The following is a 19,845-nucleotide window of genomic DNA, read 5'->3' as shown; positions in this document are numbered from 1 at the left end:
GTTGCCAAAACATGATGAATGACAACCAAATGAAGTTGATGATTGAAACAGTGGACATATGGTATGTCTCTGTGCAGTTTCTGTTGCAGAAGTTTTTGCACTCCTCCGTGTTTGCCCGACATCAGGAAGGCGCCGTCATACACCTGACTTATGATTTTTTTCGGTACTCAGTCCTGTTTTTGTTAATTCCTCAATAATTGTGTCAGTCAATGTAGCTGCATCCCCCTTGTCAGTCGTGGAAATGACCAGAAGACGCTCAGTTGGCTCATACAGGTCATTGACAAAACGCACAATTATGGAAATATTATTCTGTTCCTGTAGGAGTTCCATTCACTTTTATAGTGTAAAACAACTCACCAACCTCTTTCACAATCTGCTCTGTGACCATAGTACTCATAATGTCTATAATGATGTTCTGAATATCATGGCTAGTGTATCTAGTGTTGTGTGGAATGGACTGTGCGATTCTGGCCAAGGCAGCATCTTTCTTTAAAAATAGACCACAGGCATCTCCAGACCATAGACCATAAAAAAATATGGACGTAGTGTCCGTGACGTCACCCATTGGTTTGCGAAGATCGTTTTTGAAGCTTAAAGTAGGCGTTGCCTGCCGTCGCCATCTTGGCCGCGCGTCACTGCGAATCACTCGCAGAAAACCAAAAATGGGTAAAGAGGCGGGACATGGGTGAAGCTGAGGTGAAACCACGCCCACCTTTCGCGAGTCTAGTGACAACAGTGGCAGTTCAACCGTCACTCAAGTGGCCACACCCTTAATTATGCAGTAGTTTAAGGCTTAATATAATTTAAACGAATGGGTTACAAACAAATTCACCCCCCTCACAGTTGTTATGAAGGGCCAAATTTAGCTATTTAGACCAAAAACACTTTTTGTACCAGGCTGTAAACATATTATTTTCTACTGTAAAGTTGGGCATTTGTAACATGGGAGTCTATGGGAATTGACTCCATTTGGAGCCAGCCTCAAGCGGCCAGTCGATGAATTGCAGTTTAAGTCACTTCTGCATTGGCTTCATTAGAGAGATCGGAAGGTTGCCCCTAACTCCAGACATAATATCAAAACCATCATTGTCCCCTCTAAAAGGTAGCTGGTTACTGTAAGAAACTCAATGGCATCAATGACAGCTGACAGGTAGTATCTATTATGTAGGTTTTTTTTTTGCCTGAGAACAAGCGTGCAGGAAAGGTTATCAGGACAATTTGATTTGGTTTCTCAATGCTGAGATCTCCTGGTTCTGCCGCCTGTGATGAAGACCCTTGCAAACCAATCAAATCCATTATTTTATTATATATTTTTTAAATCTACAAAACAAAAGGTGTGATTGGTGACAGGCTCTCAGTTTAAAAAAAGGGCTCGTTCAGCCAGGGTGGGCCCAGCTGACTCTATGGGCGGGCCCGGCCCCCTAAAGCCCGCAAATGACACCGGGTCTGAGGAGTCTTTTATGTCGAGTCAAGTCTGAAGTCCTTAAAAATGAGGATTCACTAATGTCGAGTGCCCAAATAACAGAACACATGTGATAACGATTGTACAATAATGACTATGATTGAACTAAATTAACACTGCTGGTGAGGAGGAGGGGATCTGGACCTCTGCAGCGGAGCCAGAGTGAGGGAACCCCCAGATGACATCTGTAGGCTGGAGGAGCCCAAGTGAGTTGGCAGGATGGTGGGAGGGATGGTCATAGGATGACCGGAGCAGCTTTACATTAATAGATGTAGGAAAAGCATAGAAAAGCGAGCGTAGTAATAATGTAACGTATACAGTAAGGTAGTAAGTTAAGCCAAAGGTGGCGGACTCTTCAGGGGATGAAAGAAACCCCTAGGAGAAAAACCCTCCTGGCTAGTCCAGGGGGAAAACTCCTAGGAGGGTAAAAACCCTTGAGAGAGATACATATATATTTTTATATATAAATACTATCGGGTTATGTGAACAGGTAAGCGAAATAAACTGGTTCTGCCGGTGGTCACTGGTCAGGCATCGGCTAGGCATCTCGTTAAAGGACGGTCAGTAGATCAGTGGTTTGGTTTTTTAATGAGCAGTCTAATAACTGCTAGTTTGAAAGCTGTTGGAACGTTTCCTACACTGAAAAAAATGATTCATTGAATTTAATCAATTTTTTTAAGGTAAGTGGTTGCAATCAATTTATTTAAGCTACATTTAAACAAAAAAGATTAGTAACGTAAAATGAAATATAAAACTTTTGTTTAAATGTAGCTTAAATAAATTGATTGCAACCACTTACCTTAAAAAAATTGATTAAATTCAATGAATCATTTTTTTCAGTGTAATTCTAGCGATGAGTTAAAGATATTTAGTACTGGGTCTGACACTACAGGAAATACCACTTTAAGTAATTTTGTGGGAACGGGGTCTAATATACAGGACGATGATTTGGATGATGTTACTAATTTAGAGAGCTCTTATATTGTAGTAGGTTTAAATGACTCAAGATGTTCGTATGGTAGTCTAGTGTTGAATGTATTATTGGGTAGAGTGGTGGATGCTTGCGTGGCTTCTATGTTTTCCCCTAATAACCTAAAAACTTCTATGTTTTCCCTAAGCAACTGTAAGCAAAGCAGCTTCTGTCCCTAGTGATCAGACTGTGGCCATTTCTCAATGTCAGGGATACTTCCTTAGCAGGACTAGTCCTTACAAGTCACTTCCTTTAGAGGCTTGGTTCCTCTTAAGCATTCCGAGAACACGTTAAATGGAACAGGCTAGCAAGTGCACATCATTGTGTCAATGAAATGTATGCTTTCGCTCATATATTGTGGGTGATTTCAGGGCGCAAAGAGCGCGAAGGATACACATATGCATCCTTTCCTGTATATGGGATATTTTTCGAATGAAGGACTCAGTCCTTGGCTGAAATTCCGAGGATCCTCTACATTGGAACAGTCCTTCGACGGATGTCGATGACGTAGCATCCTCGAAATTCTGGCTTTCGATGATCCTTCCTTGACATTGAGAAACAGCCTGTAAACAGGATTTACAGGACTCTGTACTTGTGGTGGCAATTCTGCAATATACAAAAGGCGGGGGCGTGAAACTCATTACTATAACACACCCCATTTATCCCTGTCTCTGTTTTTGCTCTGACATTTTCTACTGACATTCGCTCCGATTTAAAGCCCAAGAAAACTTCAGTATTGTGTGAAGGTGAAAGTGTGTTTTTAGTGCGGTTGAAATGCAGCTGTGGCAAATGGCATTCTGAAGACAAACTTCAAAGTGTTTTTTTGTTTGTTATGTTTTCATTTTGTAAAAAGACAGATGAGTGAAAAAACATATAAATTACTAAAAATGCTGTTGGTGTGTTTATTTAGATGCATAGCTTTTTTGTTGTCAACATATCAAAAATGTTTTTTTTTTACATACTTTTATATATTCATAAATTTGGCAGTCATGCAGTATGTCTATACTGTATCAAACTACCCCAGTATTACCATCTAATAACATCAATGTACCATTGAACTGCTACAATGCTTCTTTAATTGCAGGGGTTTTTAAATATAATGAGAAATTGTAATAATTATTGTAGTTGGCCAGTTTGAACCTTACGTTTTGTTATAGACTTAATAATGGTTATGACCATTATTAAGTCTCAGTAGTACCCTGCTGGAAAAAAACAGCAAGACCAGCATATGTTGTGTTCCCTTTCAGTCGGTCACTACGACGTCACGTCGTGACCGACGAATTGGGAACCGCTTCGCGGGTGACCTATCTGCTTCGAGAAACCTTTAAAACGCCAATGAACTTGGCATGCAGATAATTGCATCTGCCGGCGCCGCCCCGCCGCACAGGTATTTAATGAGCGGCAGGTGCAGTTATCAAATCAGCTTTTTAGCTTCGAAAGCTGGCAGACTGACTGCTCACGAGAAGCTACTCTCTGCTCTTTGGAGAACTCTGCGTGTTTGATTTAGTTGGGCAAAGGCATTTCAGCGGAGGCTCGCGGGTGTTCCACCTCTCTTTTTAATTTTTTTTTTCTCACTCTTAGTTGAGTGTGTGCGTAGCCGTTCCCCTGTGTGCTTCATCAACATCAGCACATTCAAAGAGTGTTTCCTCTAAAAGAGTATTGCGGTGTTCTGCGTCTTTTTAAAGACAGCATTTCACTTGCACTGAGGCAGGAGCGTCTTTTTAAAGATGTCTTTCTGTCCGTGTTTCTGGATGCGGCAAATGTATGGGTCCCCGGGTGGCCACGATCGTCCTCTCTCGTGCGCAAGAGTGCATGCTGAGGCGGCGTTCGTGGAGGGTTCATACTCCTAAGAGAGCGTGAACCTCTTGGATGGCGGAGACGGGTTTCGTACCTCCGGGAACGTCACCCCCTTTTTTCCGTTGCGGAGCCCCGTTAAAGGTGCGGTGGCAAAACTCCGGAAATCTTATCTCCGTATAAACGGTGCTGAATCGGTTAGCTGGTTCGTCCAGTGACTCTCAGCACCCCCATCCACAGCCAGAGGTGCCGTAAGAGACGGGTGGCGCGTGTTCTACGTGCTCTCGTCCTCTTTCAGTCCTCACGAGGATTCTATGTCTGTCACAGCATCGGAGAGGGGGTCGTCTATTCGGTCGCCGACTCGGACCCACTCCCGCCTTCGGGTTGGGTAGGGGCTCCCGTGCTCGACCCCGAGTGGCGGCCATGTACGCTCGGGAGCGCGGAGACGGTCTGTGTGGAGCGGAGAGCTCCTCCCCCACCCGCACCGTCCCGCCTAGATGATTGGCACTTCAGGACTGCAAGAACAGCCCCAACCTTCTGTGCCTTTCTTCCCGGGGTGCATGTTGGTTGACACGGTCGTGGAAAACTCGTTTTCCTCCCGGAACCGACCGTTCAGCCATCACCTCTCACCTCTCCTGACGGCGGGGCCGCTAAGGGTTATGCTGCTCCAAGAGACCAGCCTCCCTCCCCTCACAGACCCACGGGCTTGTGAGAGGCGGCCTCTGCCGTGCGCGCCATGGCGCGATGCAGGTCCGCCAGGCTACGGCACTGAAGGATCTGCACAGGCGAGGTCACGGTCCGGCAACTAAAGAATCCTGTGTGGCTCTGACCTGGCGCTACGAGCGACTGGGTTCACCCCACAGGCCGCCGGACGTGCTATGCCCACCCCCCGGTGGTCCAGGGACGCCATCTCTGGTTGTGTCTTGCGGGCATTAAGTAGGTCATTAATAATCGCCCTAATGTTCCTTTTTAGACCAGCCATTTCGGCGACGCGGCTGAGAGTGTCCAACAATGATCGGCCGCTTTAGAGCAGACTGAGGCTTCATGCCACGTCGGAGCCTAGCTGCCCCCTCCGTTACGTCAGTATATTGGTCTGCTTTCCGCCGAGGGTGTCCTGCTACGGCTTTTTTCGTTCCTTCATCCCGGCAGCTCTGAGGAACCTGTCGTAAGCTGCTCACCCGCCCACTCAGCCCGCTACAAAGGTGGAAAATGAAACTTAGCGGCTCTGAGTCGGGCGACCTGAAGATGGAGAGGATCGCTCGTCAGGAGATGGTGAAAACATCACTCTCCCCCCCCACCCCGTAGGAGGGCCGGGTGGGGAATCCTTGGTTTCGTTTTGTGTTCCGCCGACTTCAATCGGCACCCACTAACCTCAAAGAGCGAATTCCTCTTCTTTCTCCAGGTCCCCGGAGGCATATAGGAGCTTCGGACGGGCTCAAAACCCTACGTTCTCCTCTTCCTCATTCGCCAGCGGATGTATCGAGCGGGACATCTACAAGGGAGCCCCTTTGCTCAGCATCCATCAGCGGTTTCGGGTGAGTGTTTCATTACACACAACATCTCACAAAGCGGCCAAAGAGCACGCGTCGTTGAGTTCCCCGTCTCCGCTTGCCACGGGTACACATCGTGCCGTTAATTTCCTCTCGCTCGGTATCTGGGGGCCTGGAAAGAGCTTCCCAGCCCGTCGCGTTGGCTTTTACGCACGATCCGTCTCGGTTATACATTCAATGTGCCCGGCTACCTCTCAAATATTCAGGCTTCACCACGGTGAAGGCTGCCGATGCGCACGTACTGCGTGCGGAAGATTGCTGTCCTATTGGCGAAGGACGCGAGCGAGCCGGTCCCTCCAGCCGAGATAAAGTCGGGGCTTTACAGCCCTTACTTCATTGTACCCAAGAAGAGTGGCGGGTTGCGTCCGATCCTAGATCTGCGTACTGAGTCGAGAATTCACAGAATTCACATTCACAGAATGCTGTTCAAAATGTTTACGCAGAGGAGCATATTTTAATGCATCCGCCCCCAGGATTGGGTTGCAGCCTTCAACCTGAAGGACGCGTACTTTCATGTCTCCATACTTCCCCGACACAGGCCGTTTCTCCGCTTTGTGTTCGAGGGGTGGGCATATCAGTACAAAGTCTCACCGTTCGGGCTTCTCTCTCTCTCCCTGTGTCTTCACGAAAGTTGCGGAGGGCGCACTGCAGCCCCTGAGAGAGAGAGAGAGCGGTGTTTGCCTTTTGGCGTATTGGCTCATACCCACTGCGCAAAGTGACGTCGGAATTACGTCTTTTTCATGTAATTTTTGGACGTCCGAATCCGGTCCATAAAAGGGGTTGTTTTGTAACGCCAGGCGACGTCTTTTTTTCGACGTGTTCTGCACGTCTAAAAATGTTGACAACCGTAGGACCGCCGTGTAAGGAAAAGAGACATGAAAAAAGCGAAAAGACATGATTGCCTCTGCACTTCACCCATTCACCGCACCGAAACCTTTCAGAAATTTCCTGCCGGCCGTGGGATTCGAACCCCCGATCTCCGTGTTACAAACAAGTCTCGCTAACCACTCGGCCACGTGGCCATACTTTCAAGTTGTAAATAAGGCATTCTTATTGCATTCATATCATGAACAATTTAATATGAGAATATTTTCATGTTAAATTGTTAGTATGGTCATATACTTTTAATATAACGAACTACACATTTAATTACATATTTTGAATGGTACATTTAGATGAATTTTGTATGTAGTTCAAGAAAGCAGAAAAAACAGTATTGTTATAATATTATAGACTATTCATATGTATTAATCATGTTGGTACAATAATGATGATATTTGTAAATAAACACATTTTTATAGGCCTAATCATGTAATATAGACATAGACCTGTCATAGACGTCCAAATGACGTCCAAAAATTACCCAGTTTAAACGTCAAATGTGGCCCATAAATATGACGTCCAAATGACGTCCAAAAAATTACCCAGTTTAAACGTCCAATGTTGCCCGTCAATATGACGTCCAAATAGGGTCATGGTGGGACGTCCAAATAGTGGACCTAGTTTGGACGTCGAATACATGTTCAGAATTGGTCATGGACCGACGGACCCAATATAGACATGATCTGCACGTCTATCCGACGTCCTGTGTTTAGTGGGTAATAGCTCAGTTTCGTCAGATGCTGTGCACACACATAAATCGTGTACTTAAACACCTCGCTCGTCTCGGTCTTCAGGTAAACTGGGAAAAGAGTAAACTTTGCCCCGTGCAGAGGATCTCTTTTCTCGGAATATAACGGGATTTGGTCGATTTAACAACACGTCTCATAGAAGCGCGTGTTCAGTCAATTCTGACTTGCCTAAACATTTAAAGGCAGGGTTGCGGTTCCACTAAAATAATTAAAAAAAAAAAAAAAAACTTCTGGGGCATATGGCAGTAGCTGCGGCTGTGACACCGCTCGGGCTGCTCCATATGAGACCGCTTCAGTGTTGGCTTTATGACCGAGTCCCGAGGAGAGCGTGGCTCACCGGCTTTCACAGTATTATAATTACATCGAGATGCCGTCACACTTTCACCCCGTGGTCAGACCCAGCGGTTCTCAGGGTGTGGATGCCACTGAGATAGGTCTCCAGGCATGCTATTGTTGGCAAAAATGTCTCTACAACGGGGTGGGGAGCTACGTACGGCGGGCTCGTCGCTTCGGGGGTCTGGTCGACATTCCAGCGACATTGGCATAAATTGCCTCGAGCTGTGCACTGTATATCTTGCGCTCGTCCGTTTCATCAACGCGATTCGATGCTTAAGATGTATTAGTGCGCACCGACAAAACTGCGGCTGTAGCGTATATCTATCGCCAAGGCGGTCCCCAGCAAGCAATAGCCGTCATTTCAACGTCTCGTTTCAGTATAGACCCGATATAGCCGGGCTGTGCCTAGTCCACTTCTAGCCCAATTAAACTTTAATTTGGTTACATGTGGTTTTTGACAAAATAATTTGTGAGATGGATGCTATTTTATCATGTAAGCAAAGTTAACAGCGATTACAAGGTATTTCTTTTCATTTGTTTAAAGTGTTTCATGCATCGTCTGTACGTAGTCACAATTTAGCTCATAAATAGACCGACTACGAATAAACCACGTTTAGCCCAGAAATAACCATGAATTTAATTACATGTTGTTTTGCCAAAATGATTTGTGAGATGTATGATATTTAATAATGTAAACAAAGTTCAAAGCAATTAAGGTATTTTGTTTCATTTCTTTAAAGTGTTTTATGCACCGTCTGTACTTAGCCACTATTTAGCTTACAAATAGACCGACTACGAATAACCCACGTTTAGCCCAGAAATAACCATTAATTTAATTACATGTTGTTTTGCCAAAATGATTTGTGAGATGTATGATATTTAATCATGTGAACAAAGTTCAAAGCGATTAAGGTATTTTGTTTCATTTCTTTAAAGTGTTTTATACACCGTCTGTACTAGCCACTATTTAGCTTACAAATAGACCGACTACGAATAACCCACGTTTAGCCCAGAAATAACCATTAATTTAATAAAATTTTGTTTTTGCCAAAATAACTTGCAAGAATTATGATATTTTATCAGGCATGAAAAGACACCAGTGAAATTAAGATGTTTGGTTTAATTTATTTTATCTGAATATCTGCTGTCACGCATAACATTCATTATTTGACTGTATTTCAAAGATAAACAAAATCCAGTTACAACTCCGAACCGCTAGATGGCAGCAGTATACAAACACGGGGCCAAATCTCACGAGAAAGATTTCCGCTGTTTGAAAAGCAACAACCATAGATATATACACTAGATGTCGCCTTGCCTACGGCAGTTCATTGGACCGAATGCGTCAACTAGAGCCGCCATCTTGAAACAGGGGAATCCCGCATCAGCGTCATTGTAGGCAATGGTGTAACCGAAATAAAATCACCATAAATCGTCATGAACGCGATTTTCTTTGTTTTCTTGTGGTTCGTTTCAACAGTCAGACATGTATTTAGCGTTTAGTCCAGGAAAAAACAAAAGTTTTAATTTTATGAAAATTTACTTTTTCTAACTGTAATGCATAGTGCTAGTAGCCCTTTCATCCATGCGCAGCACAAAAGTCCAGCATCGTTCATGAATTCGAAGTACAGGCGGAGATAGCTGCTTTACCTAGATACTTCCAATGACAAGACCCCTGTTCTAAGATGGCGGCGGTTTTGACGCATGCTCAGAGCCCCAAGGCGACATCTAGTGTATATATCTATGAGCAACAACAACATCAGCGAGCAGCCACGAGGAAAGTATGTACCACACTCGTTTGGTCTTGTAAGTTTTTTTTTATTATTTTACTTTACATGTGTTTAAAATTGATTTACTTTATTTGTTGTTGGAATCGCGACATTCTTACCGGGTACTTAACAGTGTAACGTAGTAAGTAACCCATGTTTTATAAAACCTAAACAGTACAACCTGCAATGTAATAAAATAGTGGAGGTAAATGAGTCTATGTAACGTTACACTGAAGATCTACATGTGTGATTTGTAGGCTGCTTTTTAGTAACAGCAGTAACGTTAACTTAGCTAAGTTACTGTGTTCCTTACAGTAATGTAGGCAGTGTTGTGCTTTACAATTATGCATGCAGAGATAGATTGTGGGGGAAAGCTATTCCTCCATATGGAATTAACTTACAGGCCTTTAGTCTGTTGGAAAAAAGAGTTTTATTGTGTTAGTGAGGGAAAACTTGCAGGTCAGTGGGCATTAACCTTTAAGGTTTGTAAACACTTGTACACTGAAGCATACAATACTGTACAATTACTGACATAGGCATGTGCTATTCAGGTGTCAAAGCTGTGCGAAACTGGAGGGAGAAACTTGAGAGACCATGCCGGAAGAATGCTGGACAGGTAAATTCTCTAAACATGCAATATTAATCAGACATTGTGGTGTCAAGTCAACACAGTCTTTCATGTGGTCACAAAAAATCAGAAAATATTTCAGTCTGCAACTGTTAACGACATTGTCTTTTCTATTTTAGAGTTCACTAAAATTCATTAATTTCAAAGTTCAACATGAATGGTGGTGGTCCACTGCAGAAGCAAGCATTTGAAAAAACATCAGTTCTCAGTTATTAAAGGTAAGTGTGTTTGTATGTAGTTTTGGGCTGAATGGTGTTTCACAAAATAGTACTTTTAATATGACATTAGGTTATGTGAGGAGTAATTGACGACAGTCCGGTACTGCCTTAATATTTTCTAAATATTAAAAGCCCCAGATTAAATTACTCTTTGCCAATACAACAGTTTACTCATCCATACAATATTGTTTAGATGTTTTATTTTTAGACATTTGACAGGTTTTATGTCAATAAGATTGTATTGTGAATATTTTATGCTTGGCATCTTAAAGGGCAGGGTATTTGATTTTGAAAAATACTAACTTTAGCCTACACGCACCAACCAGAAGCACACTCCTATCTCATTAACCAGTAAGACTGACAAAGTGAATAACATTACCAAAATAACCAACATAAACAACTGTTTTTAATCCGAAATAAATACAGCACGTTTAGAAATTTGAAAAGATAAATATCATTACACTAATTCGTAAAGGAACACAAACTACATAAGCAACAAGTTTCATTAAAATACAATCTGAATCCATCAAAATAGAATCACACTGCATACCTACCTTTCCAAAAGAAACACTGCAACGACCCTTTCAGACCTGTAGCTGTTTCCATCTTGCAGAAAAGCAGTGAAGTTACCAATGTTAATTTGGGTTTTTGCTCTTTGCTCATCCAGATGTTTTTTTTGTTGTTTCAAAATGTCTTTCGTTTTGTAGCTCCTGTGTCAATTCAGCAGGAAGGTTTATTTGATTCTCCCTATTTTTACAGAGCGTGAACAGGTTGTGAAGTGGCATGCAAAACACGTTCACAGAAGAGGGGCAAAAATTTAATGCGTCCAATTATGGGCCGGAATAAGATTCTGGCAGTATGATAACCGTAAGCAAAAATACCACGGTGTTGTGGTATTGCCATTGTGACACTAAAATGTGTTATTTTCAAATGTCTGCATATTAAAACATCAACTTTTCAACTGGACACAATACATTTTATTTTTAAGCAACAAACAACGTTTATGCCAGGTAAAAATAAAGCCTTTAAATGATAATATTCTTTCAATTGTAAATGTAAACATGAATTCAATTACATGATTTAATTCACTTTGTGTAAACACAGTTCATACATTGAAAACGGTATCACAGAAAATTTTTGTAGTTTTTTAAGACCTTGACTCTGAAAATCTCGGTATACCTTCAAACCGGTAACTGGCCCATGCCCACGTCCAATTATTGCATTCAGTCAGGGTTCAATTATTTGTTGAACGTTTTTTGGTCCTACGCCTTTTACAGGTGACACAAATATATAAAAATACACATTTAGACAACTTAACATAGTGAGAGCTATCAATATTTGAGGAGACTTTCAACCAGCACAACTAAATAAAAATTCTGGATCAAAATCAGATACCCTGCCTTTAAGCCTCTTTTGCTAGTTCCAAAAATGTAATTAAACACACACAGAGAAACATGCACTTCTGTTAGTAATGAGAACGGTATGATTACTGTTGCCTGTCAATATTTATATATGACTTTTTCAAAAGAGAATGACTGTCACATTTAACATAAAGCAGAAATACTTGTCTCATGCATTCTTTTCATATTTGGCAGATGCTGTGTTGAACAACTTCTCAGCAGCAACAGAACTGGAAGGATGTGAAGGATGCAATGGGGGCATTTCAAACAGGCACCAGGGAGCACGGGGGGGGGGGGGGGTATAGAAATTAGTACAATTAATAAGTTGACGTGAACTGAAGATAGTTTGTTAATGTTTAGATGTTATTTCATTTTTAAAATTGTATTTTGTTATATATGCTTTTATTTTGTTACTGTTTTTATTCTTTTTGTTAAAAGTAGTTTTTCTTCATTTTGTCTTATCTGAATTTCTATTGTATTAACAATATTTTTTGTAATAAATTGCATGATTGCATGTTTATGAGAACCTTTTTTAATGGATTAAAAATAATTCTTTAGCCATTCTTTTGTTCTTTATTAGACACAAACGTGTAGTCGTTTAATAGCCGTCTATTTAATGGCTAGTCTATTCTTGGGCTATGATAGACGTCTACTAGATTTTCACTGACAGCCCAAAATTAGCCTTGTTTTAGCCTAGACCCACATTCACCGTCTATTAGACGTATATTTGTAGACGTTTAATAGCCGTCTATTTGATGACTAGTCTATTTCTTGGGCTATGATAGACGTCTACTAGATTTTCACTGACAGCCCAAAATTAGCCTTGTTTTAGCCTAGACGTCAGGGGGTGTTTAGACGGCTACTAGACGTCTATTAGCCGCAAAATTGCTTGCTGGGTCTGCGCTCTCGTCACCTGTCGCATCTCGCCCGTCTCTCCTCTTCTGGAGTCAGAAGTATCTGAGGTCTCTTCGTGCCATTCACATATCGGGGTCGCTGAACACAGCGGCAGACGCGCTCTCACGAGCAGCGCGCCCCGGCGAGTGGCGGCTCCACCCCCGGTCGGTTCAGCTGTTTTGGAAATGTTTCGGCAGAGCAGTTAGATCTGTTTGCTTCTTCAGAGACAACCCATTGTCGCCTGTTTTATTCATTATCCGAGGGAACACTCGGCGTGAATGCACTGGCACACAGCTGGCCGCGGGGTTTCCCCCCAGTAAGCTTTATTGCGCAGACACTGTGCAAGTCAGGGAGGACGAGGAGCGCATTCTATTAGTTGCGCCGTACCGGACAACTAGGAATTGGTTTAACAGAATTCACTCTCCTCGCGACAGTCCCTCCCTGGCTGATTCCCTGGCACATTATGGCACCCTCGCCCCGATCTGTGGAACCTCCATGTGTGGTCTCTGGACGGGGCGCGGAGGTTTTAGGTGATTTACCGCAGGCGGTATCTAACACCATCACTGTAGCGCGAGCGCCGTCTACGAGGCAGGCGTATACGCTGAAATGGAACCTGTTTGTTGTATGGTGTACTTCTCAACGAGAGGACCCCCGGGAATGCTCGATCAGTATTGTGCTTTTATATCTCCAGCACCGCTTGGAGAAGACACTTATCATTAAAGTAGATATCGCGGCAATATCCGCGCATCACGTACCCATAGACGCAGGGGCGGACTTACCCATTAGGCAAAGGTCGGCAATTGCCTTGGGCCCCCGACTACCTAGGGCCCCCGAAATTTCAAATAACTTTTATTAATATGTTATAAAAACATTTTATACTTTACGCAAATTATATATTTTTTAAACTCGTTCGCTAAAATGACATTAGAAAGCTTGTTGTTTAGTGTTGCAGAGGGGCCCACCCCTATTCTATTGGACTATTCCATTTTCTCACGTTACTGCGCAGCTGCGGAAGTGATAGACAGCGTGTTCAAGTAGTTGGAGGGAAGTTCTAAAATGAAGCGAAACTATCCAAGCGGTGCTGAAAAAAGGAGGAGGCGGGAGGAAAACAAAAAGAATATTGCAAAGTTGCCAAAGCTAACAAGTTTTTTTGTGACGGGTGCTGCAGCTGCTGCTGCCAACACAAAAGCCATTGAAGAACAGAAAGAAGCAGAAGCCGAAGTCAATGCTAATGCTAGCGTGGATGAGTCACAAGTGGCTGCCGACAGTGCTATGCCTAGCGGCTCAAGTGATGCTGCTTTGGCTATATGCAAGAATATTTCAACAGCAGGTAAAAAAATCTCTGTGTCAGTGTTTATTTTCAATTATGATGATGATGATGATGATAGAGAAATAACTAATAAGTACTACTACTAGCAGCAGTAGCTAAGCTGCGTTTTGACCAGTGTGTTTGTGTTACACTTAAATATGTGTTAGTGTTTATTTGCAATGATGATGATATGATGTCTTAACAATGATGGTGATACAGATAAAAAAACTAATAAGTACTACTACTAGCACTAGCTGTTGTCTGACCAGTGTGTTTGTGTTACACTTAAATATGATAACATAGCTGCTGATGATGACAGTGCCAGCCCAGGCTGTCCAAGTGATGCTGCTGCTGTTGCTATATGCAAGAATACTTTAACAGAAGGTAAGAAAACCTATGTGTTAGTGTTTATTTGTAATGATGATGATGTGATTTTATAACAAGTGATAAAGATAAAAAACTAATAAGTACTACTACTAGCACTAGCTGTTGTCTGAGCAGTGTGTTTGTGTTACACTTAAAGATGATGACATAGCTGCTGATGAAAGTGCCAGCCCAGGCTGCTCAAGTGATGCTGCTGCTGTTGCTATATGCAAGAATACTTTAACAGGAGGTAAGAAAACATATGTGTTAGTGTTTATTTGTAATGATGATGATGTGATTTCTTAATGATGGTGATACAGATAAATAACTATTAAGTACTACCTACTTCTAGCACTAGCTGTCGTTCTGACCAGTGTGTTTGTATCACACTTAAAGATGATGACATAGCTGCTGATGAAAGTGCCAGCCCAGGCTGCTCAAGTGATGCTGATGCTGTTGCTATATGCAAGAATACTTTAACAGAACGTAAGAAAACATATATGTTAGTGTTTATTTGTAATGATAATGATGTGATTTTATAACAAGTGATAAAGATAAAAAACTAATAAGTACTACTACTAGCACTAGCTGTCGTTCTGACCAGTGTGTTTGTATCACACTTAAAGATGATGACATAGCTGCTGATGAAAGTGCCAGCCCAGGCTGCTCAAGTGATGCTGCTGCTGTTGCTATATGCAAGAATACTTTTACAGGAGGTAAGAAAACATATGTGTTAGTGTTTATTTGCAATGAAGATGATGTGATTTCTTAATGATGGTGATACAGATAAATAACAAGTACTACCTACTACTAGCACTAGCTGTCGTTCTGACCAGTGTGTTTGTATCACACTTAAAGATGATGACCCAGCTCTCTGGCCAAAACATCTTACTGACAACGAGTGCTGCTTACTAGTGCAGAGAGGCCCAGTTCAAATCAAAGACAGAAATTATCCAAAAAATCATGAGGGGCGAAGATTTTCTAACCACCACTTTTACCTGCAAATGAAAAATGGGGAAAAGATAAAGAGGTCATGGCTTGTGTACAGTGAAAAAAATGACTCTGTTATTTGCTTTTGTTGCCGCCTGTTTGGTAACCGAGAAAGGGACACTCTGCTAAGTGGGGATGGTTTCAACAACTGGAAGAATCTTTCAGCCCACTTGAGACAACATGAGACATCTGCTAAACACATTGCAAACATGGATACTTGGCGCAATCTTTTCCAGAAACTTCAAACAAACACAGCTATAGATCAGGTAAACCAAGATCTAATTGCTATTGAAGTAAACCGCTGGAAAGAGATTTTGAGAAGACTTGTTGCAATTGTAAATCATCTGGCAGAGCACAATCTTGCTTTTCGTGGCCACTCAGACAGATTGTTTGAGTCTGGTAATGGAAATTTCCTTGGACAAGTCCAATTAATGGCTCAGTTTGACCCAGTGATGCGAGAGCATTTGAGAAGAATTCAAACAAAACAACAAAGTGACAGCTATTTAAGCAAGACCATTCAAAATGAACTAATTTCCCTTGTAGCAAAATGTACCACTGATGCCATTATAGAGAGAGTAAAAGCAGCCAAATATTATGCCGTTATCATGGACTGCACTCCAGATCTCAGTCACAATGAGCAGCTATCAGTAGTGCTACGAATACTTAATTGTGAGTTGTCAAAGGGTGTCTCCATTCATGAGCACTTCGTTGGATTTCTTGAGGCACTTGACACAACAGGAAAAGGCCTATGCGAGACATTTTTAACCCATTTACAAACACTTGGATTGGATCTGTGCAACTGCCGAGGCCAATCGTATGATAATGGGAGCAACATGCAGGGTAAAAAGCATGGAGTGCAAAAGAGATTGCTGGAATTGAACGAAAAAGCATTGTGTGTTCCTTGTGGGAGTCACACTTTGAATCTTGTTGTTGGTGATGCAGCTAAATCTTCAGTTATGTCCATCAGCTTCTTTGGGCTGTTACAGCGGCTTTACACTCTCTTCAGCTCCTCAGTTAACCGTTGGACCATTCTCAAAGAACATGTGAAGAATTTTACACTGAAGGCTTTGTCAACAACCAGATGGGAGTGCAGAGTTGAAGCTGTTAAAGCTGTTCGCTACCAGCTGCCTGAAATTGTGAAAGCATTAACTGCTCTAAAGGAGTACGCCACAGAGAAACGAGATGCTGATGTTGTCTCTACAGCTGAAAGCATATGCAAGGAGCTGCAAAGATGGCCTTTCATGGTAAGTACCATTGTGTGGTACAATGTGTTGTTTCAAATAAATAAAGTAAGTAAGATCCTCCAGAGCCCCAAAGTTTCAGTCGAGACTGTGAGGAAAGAAATCAGGGCTGTAAAAGAATTTCTTCAGGATTTCCGAAATGAGGGATTTAATTCTGCTAAAACTGAGGCCAGGGAGATTGCAGAAAAGCTTGAGGTGGAGATGAGCTGGCCTGAGGTGCGTCAGAGAAGGAAGGCTAAACAGTTTGATTATGAGGGAACAGAACAGACTCAGTCAACTGCAGAAGAGCTCTTTGAAAGACAGTTTTTTCTACCTCTGATAGATACGGCTCTTGTCACAGTAAAGGACAGGTTTTCCAAGATGGAAATATTTTATGAACTTTATGGTTTTCTTTACTCACTTGACACAATGAAAAGCACTGAGAAGGAAGGAAAGCTGGATGAATGCTGCCAAAGATTAGAGCAAAAAATGGATGACATTGATGCACAAGACTTGCAGCTTGAGGTAAAGGGTGCAGTTAGGTCCTTTCCCACCCATATCTCATCACCATTGGAAATGCTTGACCATATATACAAAGAGAATATACTTGACATATATCCAAATTTAAGTATAGCTTTAAGGCTGCTACTTACTCTTCCTGTGACAGTAGCTTCAAGTGAGAGAAGTTTCTCCTCACTGAAACTTATTAAAACATACCTCAGGACAACTATGTCACAGGACAGGCTGTCTGCACTTGCTGTTATCTCCATCGAGCAAGAAGTCACAAAGGCCGTGGATATGGAATCAATGATAGCAAGATTTGCTGAGGCCAAAGCTCGTAAGGTCAGATTTTAGACCTGAACTGTTCCCAGTCATTCAAAATATGATGTTCCATAATAGAAAACAATTTCTGAAAGTTCTTGGAAAAATCACGGATCTGAGTACATAGAAATACAGCAGCCAGCAGCCCAACAAATTGTTTAATTTTTTCTTTAAAAATGTTTTATTAGTAAGAGAAAGCAAGAGAAACTCACTGTATATAAAATGCATTGAAGAAAGGGAAGAGAAGACAAAGAGAAAAATCTGGTGTAAGGGAAGACAAATAAAAATGAACAGAAGAGGGTGAAGATGAAAGACAGACAAAGGTAAAATACAAAAGGGAGAAGAGGGAAAGACATAATGAAGAAAGAACAGAGACAAACTGAGAAGATGAGGTGGACAGATGCAAAGACAAGGAGGTAGATAAAGAGAAGATCAGAAACAGAAGAGGGAAAGAAGAGCAAGAGATAGGCAGAGAAACGGTAAGCATTTAAATAGTATATTATTTTACTTTTGTGTGTTCAAAATTGATAACAGTGTCCTTTGTTTGTTCTCACTTTAGTAACACAAGACATGTGATCCTAAACAACTAGTCCAATTTAGGTCCCAGCAAGCAGATCTATTCAGGAGATTCTGTCGGAGAACCCGCTGAAAGACCAAGGTAAATGAAAACCAATGACAACTCTCTTGTAAACAGACAATATATTTTACTGTGCACAAACATGTTGCGAAAAAAATTATTTTACAATGGATACATTTGTTAAACAGAATGTTATGCTCTGTTTTATAGATATGAACAGTTGCAACAAATGTGCATATATCATGTGTGAGGAGTGCTGATGAAAAGGTCAGTAACATAGAATGTTAAGCATTTTAAACAGTATTTTATCTTTTGTGTGTTCATAATTGATAACTCATGGTCCTCTTTGTTTCTTCTCACTTTAGTAACACATGACAGAGGACATCATAAGACATCGTAACGCATCATAACTGTATGAGGACTGCTGAGATAAAAAATTACAAGTAGGTCTTAGATAAGGAGTGACAAAAGGGTAGAAAAAGAGATGCGGAGGGCCCCATGTTTGTTCTCGCCTTGGGCCCCAAAATGGCTAAATCCGCCCCTGCATAGACGGTAGATCTGTGGGTCAGCACGATCTGGTCATTAGGTTTTTAAGAGGTGCACGGAGGCTGAATCCTTCGCGCCCTCCCTCTATTCCTCCTTGGGACTTGTCCATGGTGCTGAAAGCCCTTCAGGACTGCCCTTTCGAGCCTCTGCGGACTGTGAGCGTCAGGTTTCTCACTATGAAAACTTTGACGCTCCTCGCATTGGCTTCTATTAAAAGGATAGGGGATCTTCATGCATTTTCGGTCAACGATTCGTGCCTTCAGTTCGGACCGGTTGAATCCAGCGTTACACTAAGACCCCGGCCGGGCTACGTGCCTAAAGTTCCCACCACTCCCTTTAGAGATCACGTGGTGAATTTACAAGCGCTGCCTTTGGAGCAGGCAGACCCAGCCATGGCTTTGTTATGTCCTGTGCGTGCATTACGTGTGTATGTGGATTGCATTCAAAGCTTTCGGACCTCAGAACAGCTCTCTGTCTGTTACGGTGGTCAGCAGAAAGGGAAAGCTGTCACTAAACAGAGGATGTCTCATTGGATTGTAGACACAATCGCCCTGGCTTATGAAAAACAGGGCATTCCTTGCCCTTTTGGGTTGAGAGCCCATTCAACCAGAAGCGTGGCTTCATCTTGGGCTTTGGCTCGTGGTTCCTCACTTTCAGATATTTGTAGAGCTGTTGGCTGGGCGACACCTAATACGTTCACTAGATTCTATAGTGTTCGTGTTGAGCCGGTATCCTCTCGAGTTCTCTCGTCAGATCAGTGAGAACATCGAGGAACGGCTCCTGTGTCGGCTTGGTGCCTTTCTTTTCGGTGCTGCACGACCGCACCATTATGGAAGGCAGTTAAGGCAAAAACGTTACAAAAAGCTGTTTTTTGTCTCCTCCACCGCTTGGTGGCCGATGTTGCGGAGCATCGGCTGCCAGCCTCTCACTAGATGTATCCTTGACTATCTGGGTGAGGCTAGCGCCCACATTGCGCCCCCTAGTGGTTTCTTTGTGAGTATTTCCGTGGAAAGTTTCTGATTTACCATGTTTCCCTTAGCGGAGTTCGTTCCGCGCCTCTCTAGTGTTGCTAAGAGAGTGTATTTTTTATAGACCTCGTGTCTTTTTATCCATCACCTTAGTGGTAGACCCCTAGAGGGTTTTCTTTCCGCAGCGATCTTAGTCCCGCCTGACGAGTTCGCTTCCCAGTTCGCCTAGTCACTATCGTGGGTTAAGGAACAAGTAGTGACCGGCCTCTGCTTCAACCCCATTTCCGTTCCCTTAAAGAGGAGAGTCGGAGGGTTTATGCAGGCACTGGAAGGGTCAGCTTCAGTGGCGCTTTGGTAGGGATTCCCAATTCGTCGGTCACGACGTGACGTCGTAGTGA

The 19,845-nt window shown here is 42.6% G+C and overlaps 1 protein-coding gene and 1 long non-coding RNA gene across 2 annotated transcripts; both read left to right on the top strand.

The window, feature by feature from the left end:
* The first annotated feature begins 9,494 nt into the window (after window positions 1-9,494).
* Window positions 9,495-12,585, top strand: LOC135770383 (uncharacterized). Its single transcript, XR_010542615.2, has 4 exons — window positions 9,495-9,549; window positions 10,064-10,128; window positions 10,260-10,358; window positions 11,954-12,585. It is a non-coding gene; the product is annotated as an uncharacterized lncRNA (long non-coding RNA).
* A 1,110-nt stretch (window positions 12,586-13,695) lies between these two features.
* On the top strand, window positions 13,696-18,471 carry LOC135770911 (zinc finger MYM-type protein 1-like). The gene is made up of 9 exons (XM_065280830.2): window positions 13,696-13,982; window positions 14,265-14,345; window positions 14,485-14,574; window positions 14,721-14,810; window positions 14,951-15,040; window positions 15,183-16,558; window positions 17,916-18,014; window positions 18,144-18,200; window positions 18,299-18,471. Exons 1-7 carry the CDS (start codon window positions 13,709-13,711, stop codon window positions 17,916-17,918), a joined length of 2,004 nt encoding a protein of 667 aa, XP_065136902.1. The 5' UTR covers window positions 13,696-13,708; the 3' UTR covers window positions 17,919-18,014; window positions 18,144-18,200; window positions 18,299-18,471.
* The last annotated feature ends 1,374 nt before the right edge of the window (window positions 18,472-19,845 follow it).

This window comes from Paramisgurnus dabryanus, chromosome 8, assembly GCF_030506205.2.
Source record: "Paramisgurnus dabryanus chromosome 8, PD_genome_1.1, whole genome shotgun sequence".
NCBI lineage: Eukaryota > Metazoa > Chordata > Actinopteri > Cypriniformes > Cobitidae > Paramisgurnus > Paramisgurnus dabryanus.
The sequence above is the reverse complement of the archived record's forward strand: the minus strand, read 5'-3'. Positions and strand labels throughout refer to the sequence as shown.